At 39.0% G+C, this 9,808-nt stretch overlaps 1 protein-coding gene across 12 annotated transcripts in view; it reads right to left on the bottom strand.

Moving 5' to 3' along the window:
• Positions 1-973: 973 nt before the first annotated feature.
• Positions 974-9,808, bottom strand: part of LOC142407953 (cysteine-rich venom protein TEL1-like) — a 43,286-nt gene continuing 34,451 nt past the window's right edge. For 9 of the 12 annotated variants that reach the window (XM_075497737.1, XM_075497727.1, XM_075497728.1 and 6 more), the window contains 7 exons: positions 8,201-8,262; positions 6,320-6,451; positions 4,982-5,072; positions 4,292-4,437; positions 3,638-3,732; positions 2,190-2,278; positions 974-1,504 (listed from right to left, as the gene is read on the bottom strand). In XM_075497737.1, coding sequence (XP_075353852.1) covers positions 1,377-1,504; positions 2,190-2,278; positions 3,638-3,732; positions 4,292-4,437; positions 4,982-5,072; positions 6,320-6,451; positions 8,201-8,260 — 741 coding nt within the window. In that variant the 5' untranslated portion in view covers positions 8,261-8,262 and the 3' untranslated portion in view covers positions 974-1,376. Of the gene's footprint in view, positions 1,505-2,189; positions 2,279-3,637; positions 3,733-4,291; positions 4,438-4,981; positions 5,073-6,319; positions 6,452-8,200; positions 8,263-9,164; positions 9,266-9,808 lie in introns of all 12 variants that reach the window. The other 3 variants (XM_075497736.1, XM_075497739.1, XM_075497738.1) reach the window with 2 other exon arrangements.

Below are 9,808 nucleotides of genomic sequence, written 5' to 3'. Positions count from 1 at the left end.
ATGATATCTGTGGTAACAGATCAGTAATGATATCTGTAATAATTGTCAATATCCTAAGAGGCATGATTGTGATAATGCGCCTCACTAAATGGGTCATAAAGTTTCTCCAAATAACCAATGCCACTGACAGGTAACATATCTAAGTCCTCAGTTCTGAGTCAATCCAGATACGCAGCCATCTGAAGTCATGCCCTGCATTGTAAAGGGCATGGAAAGCTATGAAATGAAAAACTTTCTCAAGGAAACGCATCATTAGAAGCAATAGGCAAACTAACATGGCACTGTGACCATGTGCAGCAGATCCGGCTAAACTTCCCCCTAGGCAGGAGCTGGTGGCCTGCCTGCAAATAGAGGTGGGAGAAGGCACATCTAAGGCCTTCAGCTGGACTTAATCCTCTTGGAGACATCCTAAAGGTGTGCACTGCTAAGAATTGGCACTAAGATGGTTCCTGAGAAGTTCTGGAGAAAATCAGATATTTCAATGGGGATTTTGGGGGACTTGGATCTACTGGGGTTTTTTTTTTTGTTTTTTTGTTTTTTTTTTTCAGCAGCATTTTTTTCTACATGCTGCAATATGAATTCCAAGCCAGTGTGGTACTTACTCACTCACAGAGAAGATGAGAAAGGATATATATACCTCTTTCTTTGTGCGAATGCTTTTAAAAAGCTTCATATTTCTCGACTGTTAGTGCCATATGAAAAAAAATTATCATTTATCACCCGCATACACAGATGTATCAGAAGCTTTGTGTTTAGGCCACAGAGTAAAAGTTGGCAGATTCAATATGTGCATCTTATTTTGGCCATAAAAAAAAAATGCATCACTTTTTGCTTTGTCTTTCTTTTCCTGTCTCATCCCCACTCACATGAAGTATCAAAGAGCCTTGAAATATCCATAAGAAATTTTCCAAATGAAAAAAACTGAACTATAAATAAGTTCAATGAAAAGCTCTATTTGTGAACTGGTGGTAAATCATGTATTTATTTAGCAAGAATACATTCCGTTGATAATCCAAGAAAAAGTAACAGAAGAAAGTTAAGTGGCATTTAACATATTTTGCAAAAAGCCTAAAGTGTTTTAAAGTGTGTTTCGTATGAAAAAGAAATGAATCAGTGGAAGATCCACTGCAAGGAAAACCACAAAGCAACACATTAGTAGCTTAAGCATGATTTCTACAAAGTCTAAAATAACATCAGAGGTTATTTTGAGCTACTAGACTCATTTAGGACGGAAGTAATGGTGAGATTTCAGAAAAAAAAAGTTACCTATAGATCAGTCTGAGCTGATGCACTGAGAGTGAACACACTTCACCGTGAGTTCTACTCTTTCCTAATCAGTAAGTCTAACAGCAGCTATAACGACATCCACCAGGACATTACATGATTTGAGTGGTGCATCTACAGGTAGCAGGACACTTCTCCTTCACCAGTGAATGGTTACAGCTAAACAAGGTTTTCAGATGTCTGCATTTTCCAAAGGAGTCTTGATGCTTGCAAGGATTGGCTAAAATACAAGAGATAGAAACAAAAACATGAAATATTAATTGAAAATTAATTATGCTGGTCTGATACTTCGGCATTTTCCAAAAATTCCAAATTTTCATGTCCATATAGTCTTTGTACTTTTGCTCTGCTGTTAAAATTGCTTGAATATTATAGAAAAGGGAATGCAGGCAGAAAGGTGGTATCTTACAGTTCCCACTATTGTACTCTTTGACTTGCTCCGCATGGAAGTCTGCAGAACCCAGGGGCCTGTGCAGATCTTCCCGTACATACAGATGTGTGAAGCCTGACAGTCTGTTTGTGCCCTTAGATATAGATGTACATCAAGTCATTTTTGCCTTGAGTTTTCCAGAAGAGGGCAGCAGAAGATTGACGGTGTGACAGTCACAGCAACACAAATTCAACAATGCTCAACAGCAACACAAATTCCGCGTTATCACGGGATGGTTGAGCATGGAAGGGACTTCTGGAGGTCATCTGGTCCAACCCCCCTGCTCAAGATTGTGCCTGTTCTGGTGGGATATTTAACCACTGTTATTTCTGGGGGAAATGAAAGGGGCAGTTCTAGGATCTTTTGGCCAGATTAGTAAGCAGTAACTATGCGGAAGTAAAATGCTACAAAGGAACAACATTATTATCTGAGGTGATGCAACGTTTGTTGTAAGGCGGAGAATACATTCACTTACTGCAAAGCCCTCTGTCACAGTGACCGGGACAGTCTGCACATTTTGGTCCGCTTTTGTAAGGTGTAGCTATTTGCATTTCATTGTTTCCTCTGAAATTTGAAAGAAATACAACACAAAACAAGATCAAAGTGCACCACTGAGACATTAACAGGAATTTATGTTATTTATCGTAATGAAAGGCATTCAGAAGCTTTTGAATAAAATTATTTTCATAGACAGTCATGCTTTAGTTTCAGGTATTCATAGAATACAAGAACTTTGATTTTAAATAAGAGGGACAATAAGTTTTAGAGAAAGAAAATTAATCGATTATTTGCATTTGTATAACATTATCAGTTTTAAAAAAAAAATCTTATGTGCTTCCTAGTTCTGCTTTTCTGATGGTTTTCAAGTGATTGTGGCTTAAAAGGAAATAACCTCAGCAGACGCCTTCTGACGTGCAGCTGTTTCAGATGTGCTCTTTACCTCCGTCAATATTCATTCATTCTTTCAATTACTGTTGCCTTTCACTTTGCATCTGACTTTCTTGTTTGTGGTCAAAGGTATAGGATGATTTGTGCATGATGCCTGATTCTGCAGAGAGAGACCTTTCTTTGTTCATATGCTAAAATTTCCCTAATATCTGTTTCAATGTGAAATAAAATAAATATTACTATTTAACCTGATGTTAAACCCACAATTCACATCGGTATTTTCAAAATTATAAATGGTTAAAATAAACTGTGATCATTTTATCACAGAATCACAGAATCGTATAGGTTGGAAAAGACCTATAAGATCATCGAGTCCAACCGTAAACCTAACACTACCAAGACCACCACTACACCATGTCCCTAAGCACCTCATCCAAACGTCTTTTAAATACCTCCAGGGATGGCGACTCAACCACTTCCCTGGGCAGCCTGTTCCAATGCTTGATAACCCTCTCGGTGAAGAAAAATTTCCTAATATCCAGTCTAAACCTCCCCTGGTGCAACTTGAGACCATTTCCTCTTGTCCTATCACTTGTTACTTGGGAGAAGAGACCGACCCCCACCTCTCTACACCCTCCTTTCAGGCAGTTGCAGAGAGTGATAAGGTCTCCCCTCAGAGCCTCCTTTTCTCCAGGCTAAACAACCCCAGTTCCCTCAGCCGCTCCCCATCAGCCTTGTGCTCCAGACCCTTCACCAGCTTCGTTGCCCTTCTCTGGACACGCTCCAGCCCCTCAATGTCTCTCTCGTAGTGGGGGGCCCAAAACTGAACACATGTCCAGTTTATCCTACACATGACCAATTTACATCCTACACATGACCAATCCTACACGTGACCAATTTACATTACAATTTATCCTACACATGACCAATTTACACATGTCCAATTTATCCTACACATGACCAATGGACCACAGGAGTGTTTGAAAACATATCCATAATTATGTCATCTTAAATGAGTAAAAAGGCAGTACGTACGAAGGACAGTATTGGCAAACATAAAAGTAGTTGAACTTGTTCCTAGGACAGTAGGCAACTGCACACCCAATCTTGTAACTGTTATACCAGATTAGCTGTAGAATAAAAAAATAAACACATTATTTCAGAATCATATTTTATTGAATTCTCATCAAAGCGCTCACTAAATAACTGAACCAGAAGAAAAGTTTTGTTTTCATTTTGTCTGTTTAGCTTTTAAGTTTACAGTTTAGCTGTCAGTAAGAATAAACAGAAAAATGAGTTAGCCATGTCCTCCAGTTTCCAAATGTTTTTGAACACAGTTTCTGGCAGGACGATAAAGTTTGAATTCAAATATTTTCTTCATAGATATTTTACTTTGAGATTTCTTAATCAGGTATTTCAATCTCTATATAGAAAATATTTATTTCTAAATTAAAGGTATTGAATCTTTTTTTCTACAGAATAATATTTCTCTTCTGGACAGCTCTTCCAAACTGCTGGCTCCATTGCCTCAGAATTAGATGAAAAAGAGTTTTAATTTATCATTCATGTTTGGATCAGAGTGTGAATGATAGATAATGGTTTGATGATAGTGATGATTTTTTTTCTGATGGTAAATATCTGTATCTGTAATTCTAGAGTATCATTGCAGTTTGTTTTGATTCTCCATACCTGAGTATAGTTCTCGATATTGACATTTTTCGTGGTTGCTCCAACTCCATAGTTGAAATTGGAGGACTGACTGGACCAGACTTGAATTGCTTCAGCCCATGTTCTTGGATAAGATGATAGTAATATATTCTCACCGCAGGTGACACCTGAAGTAGAAGTAAGTCTATTTCATTACTTGGGAGAGAAGCAAGCTGTAGGGTGGGAGGTAGGACAGAGGGGTTGTAGCTACATCCTAAAAAAAATCTCTACGATCCCAACCTATTTGCCCTGTGTTTTTGAGAAGAGGACAGTACACCTGACCCTATGAAAGCTGCAGGAAATGTTACTCTGATTTTGATGAGCTTTCAGTCACAGATACTTATTTGACTACAAAATGTTACACAAAAATGTCTGTACTTAGTCATACCAACAGTCACCTATTGCGCTGTCTTGTCTCCAGCAGGAGCCAAAAGGAGACACCTCAAGAAAGGTACAAATATAGGGCAAGTACCAAGCATCCCTCTCTCTCAAGTTCCAACAATTTGTCTTTCAGGGTATTTATCTGCCAAAGATGATGCTTTTGTGTTTAATAATCCTAAAAAGATATTCTACAACAGATGAGAAGTTATCCTTATATCTAGTTCACATGCACAGGGGTCATCTGCAAACTGTCATTAACCCGTCAGCTTAGGCTCCATATTTGTCATGTACCATCAATGACTCTCTGTTCTCTTGGACTGATTCTCATCTCACACTTCTCTGCCCATTTCTGAGCGTTTTTGGCAGATTTCTCACTCCACACCTGAAAGACACAAAGGAAGAAGTATCCAGGTGACGTATATATTAATGCAGTCCACAAGAAGAAAAAAACCCATGCAGAGTGACTTGGGCATTGCGTGCTGAATGTTCCCGTGGTCCTGAACAGAAAGCAGAGAAGTCATGCCAGTTTACACTACTAGGGCAATGACACCACATTTCTTCAGCTCTTAAAGGTTGCAGAGCAGGTTATTTTGCACAGTATCACACAGTCCTGATCTCCAGACAGTCCTGATTAACAGGAGTTTTATAACATACTGTTGCTTTCTTTTGGCTTTGTGTCTGAGTTAACTTTGCAGGATGCAGTGCGCTAAATGATATAAAACCGATTTTCAGCCCAGGTGCAGCTGAGATGTAGTGATAGACACCAGCTGGACTCTGAATCTGGGGAATGTTTGCAAGTCTTACCACGCAGGCTTAACCATAAAGGACTGACCAGCTCATCTGCTCATGGGATAGGGATAACATCAAGAATATCAGGGGTGACGGGCATGGATGCAGTGATGGGCAAAATAAGCTCAGCTGAGGACAAATGGCTAGGCAGGTCTAGGCCTGTTTTGCCCTCCTGACAGCATGCGATTCAGAAACATGTTGCTGCTGGTGCTCCTGCTCCACCTTTGCTTTACACACACTTTCCTTCATCCAGGGCATGTGTTTCTCTTCTTCTAAGGGAGCTGCTTATCCCACAGACTCAAGAGTATTACCTGAGAGCCATCACTGCATTTTGTACCTTTTCCTCGGTTTAAATACTTTCCCTGAAAAGGCTTGCAGTTGCTGTCTATTGCAATGAGCAGCCATAAGGCAAGAACTTGTGATCCACTGTGCAGGCTATGTTAACATAGGCTTGACAGCAATAAATAGATGTGGTTGGGGCAAGCCAGTGTTTGTAGATCCTGTAGACAAATAACCTTAAGCACGGAACATTTCTGATGCTGCTTAATTGAGTTTTGCTAAGTGGAGAAACTAAGGCACGTTGGTTAGGAGAGAGGTTTCAAGTAGTGCTTGTGGCCCGTCCTGAGACCTTTGCAATGCTTTTACAAGTGCTTGCAGCATCAAGGAGTGCAAAACTAAGCATGAAGCCGGCAGAAACAAAGGGATAAAAATCTAATTTCTTCATCTCAATCCCAGAGCACCTTTCCTGCCCTCTCTCTTCACTGAGTGTGGGTTGTTTAGAAAGGCTACAATCTTCTGTTAATGATGTGGAAAGCAGGCTAGTTACAGTGCATAGCTTACCATCTTCAGCATGTTCCTGGCTGTGGGAGTTACAGATCTCCGTATTTCATTGTGTTGCTCAAGGATCTGTTTTTGGTTTTGAAAGTTAACATAAGGAAAGGAGGAAATGCCCTTTCGGTCATATGGAAAACCCTGGAAAACAATAACAATGAAGGTTCCAGTTATAAGAAGTTTAATAAGCAAGATAAATTATGAGCTTCTTGTCAAAGTAAAGCTTCTTAGAAATTCCGAACTTTCCTTTGTTGGTTCTTCTATTCTTATAATTGCCGATTTTTTTTTCTTCCTTCCTTGATTTGAGCTGCACTTTTAATTAGGAGACATGACCCTAAATTAGATTTGTAGGTAGGAATTCTACCTTCAGATGTCTCCACATCAAACATGGAGAAAGCTTAGCTCTGGAACCAAATCTCAAGACAGGCTTTGACCTGTTGTGTGCACTAAAAAAGTCCCTAGCTCTTGTCATTTGTAAGCTTTGGAAGCGTGTGAAGCTGGATCAGAACTTAGGACTGTTTGCAGCCCATCTTCTGATATACCTAAGGTCAAGAAAGCAATGAATGATTTAGATTGTCTCTTACATAGTGATGTCAGGTCATGAATCCTTGCAGAGAAAAAGAGTTGCAGTGCTTACGTTGGAGTTTTCAGACTAAAACATACCTCAGGAAAGGATTCTTTCCACTTAATGTCTAAAAATGAGACATCAGTCTAAGCTAGACGCCTGCACTCTCTATGTCATTACTGGAGAGGGCAGAGGTAGCTCATCCCACAAAATCTAAACTTCTTTTCAGGACTGGAAGAACTACTCTTTACAAGTACCTCTTTCTTCTTCCTTTGTTTGTAGAGAGAGGCTGGCAGAGATCTGGACAACTAATACTTTGATGCTTAAGTCAGTGAGATGAGTTCCACTGTTGGTGTGATGGTCTCTTTTGTAGGCACTGATCCGTCTTATTTAATTTTACATATCTACACCATAGATATAAATACCTAAAAGTCACCTCAGTTTGCCTTTGTGGTCAATGAGAAAAGCATAAAATGAGAGACTGAATTCTGAAATGTCCAAGTAATATGAATGAATCCCACTGCTTTGCCTTCAGAGCTCAGTTCTAGGTCTTAAAGGCTGCAGTCAGTGGCTTAAAATAGCACCTAATGTCATTTGAAATGCCCAGAGAGCCCTACCTAGCCTCAGACTGTTGCTCCAGAAAGGTATAGTTGTCTGTACAGCCACCCATGAATGGCTTAGATACTCTGGAGAGTTTCAAGCTGCACTAAGAAACTTCTGTTTTGACAACTGAACCTACCCCAAGAGGTGTCTTACATTTTGTTTAACTTAAGACATTTACAGTGGTAGAAATAACTTCTCAGCCAGTTATTTTAGGCTGCTGCTATACTCAGGTAAAGGAAACAAGCAACTTAGGACATAGTTCACCTGAGATTTATTGAAGAAAGAGATGATTGGCATCCCTGAAGTACTTATTCCTTTTCATTCATTAATAAGCAGATCTTGATAAATAGCTCACATTCAAGTGCCTACGTAGTAGGCATCTGTATCTTACAAGATTAATCCTCTCTAGGGAGAGGTGAAGATTAGACTTCTGATACTTAGATAAACTATTTTAGAACAGCTTCAGTTCATATTTTTGGGGAAAATGTATTTTTAAAATTATTCTTGTGAGAAGAAGAATATTTTGATAGGTGTAAGAAATATTTTAATACAAAAATCTGTGAAAAATGAGAGTTCATCTTTACTGTCTTATGTTAACACGTTAACAATAATTTCAACCCTGAATTGTAAAGCTCTAGAGATCACTAGACCAGACTATGCCACATCAGAAATCTAGACAACGTGCTCAGATATAGCGTTTTTGAATAGATGAATGCTCCTACCTGCCCATCAGACTGGTGTAGCAAAGCAGCCAGGAAAATGATTGCAGTAAGCAGATCCATTTCTACAGAGAAAAAACCAAAAAACAAAACCCCAAATCCATTAATGCCTGTTGCATAAAGTTTGTGGTGTAATGTGGTACGTAAGCAAGACACAAAACTCTTGCAAAGTCAAGGCTGCCACAGAGAAGATTATTTTAGTTGATACCTAATACAGTTGAATGTGCTGAAACTGTGCAACTGAGTGTATGATGGTGCATGGGCACCGCTATCTCATACAGACAGAAGACTTCACCTTGCATTGAAGCAGGGACTGTAAGCAGCATAAAGTTGCGTGTTTCTAGTAACAGATGGATCAACCCCCTTTTGACTTCTTTATTCAAGATATCTTGAATTTGCAACATTTCCTTTGTCTTTGCCTCCTTGTATAAAAAAAAGCCCATTAATTTGTTCAGTAGGGTCACATCAGTGTCCTGCTCAAGCAAGCATCTTCCATATTGGGAACTGGTGTTGAGGAGTGGAGAACTGAACACATCAACAGTTGTCTCTGCTCCTTTCCTGCTCCCTGTTTCCTCATCAAATCAGCATCATAGTGGCTCCAGTAAATGGTGACGATCACCCTCAAGTTACATCTTACACCTAGACATAAACAAAACCTTCATGAAATAATATTGGCTGTTGCTCTCTGGCTGCTAAGATACCTTATAAAACCAAATACCACTGTATGTACGCAGTCTGAACCCCACCTATATTCACGGGACATTTTTTCTACATGTCAGAAGAAGTAAAGGTTAGATATCTTTGTATTATTGAGGCTATAGAGGAAATCATGCCTTTTTAGTTGGTAAAGAGTAAAGGTGTGGCAAAATCCCAAGGAAGAGTAACTATGAACTCAATAGGTTTTCTTAAAACAGACTGAAGCAAGCAAAGAAAATAGATGTAATAAAAAACGTCGAACATAATAAACCTTAAAGCTGGCCTCTGAGAAAAATCCACAGCGTGAGCAGTACAGGTCAGTGGTGGAGATCTAGAAAATCCTGCTTGACAGGGAAACTATTGGAATAACACCTGTTAAAACCATAAATATACAATGAAAATATAAAATATAAACAATCCACCAATCCATCTCTGCTAAGTGATTAAATAAACATGTTGATGTTAGGTGAGAAGAATGAGTTAAGAGCATCTACTTCTGTCAGGAACTGAAGGATGGATTCACATCTCAAAGAATTAACAGCAAGTTACAAGGGTCCTGGAAAAACAGCTTGCATTTCATTCTTCTTTCAGTGAATAGAATGAATATTTCTTGTTCCTAGAATGATGACTTGGAAGAGATGACATTTATAGCATTATTCATATCCTGTTCATTATTTAACACCTGAAATTGCCTCTAGATTTTTGATCTGATCTCCCTTTTATTTACGTTGGATTTATGTTACTGAAGTCAGTGGATTTACTTGCTATCTAGTCCTCTGTGAGTGAGTCAGCCTACATCTGTGGTGTCAGAAATTGCTGCTTATTATAGGGAAAATAGTGATAGCAATGAAAAGAATAATGATAGGTGTCCAGAAAGAGTGTTAGTTTTCTTCGCAGAATGCTTTGGTGTGACTC

This window comes from Mycteria americana, chromosome 3 (assembly GCF_035582795.1).
Source record: "Mycteria americana isolate JAX WOST 10 ecotype Jacksonville Zoo and Gardens chromosome 3, USCA_MyAme_1.0, whole genome shotgun sequence".
Classification (NCBI taxonomy): domain Eukaryota; kingdom Metazoa; phylum Chordata; class Aves; order Ciconiiformes; family Ciconiidae; genus Mycteria; species Mycteria americana.
The sequence above is the reverse complement of the archived record's forward strand: the minus strand, read 5'-3'. Positions and strand labels throughout refer to the sequence as shown.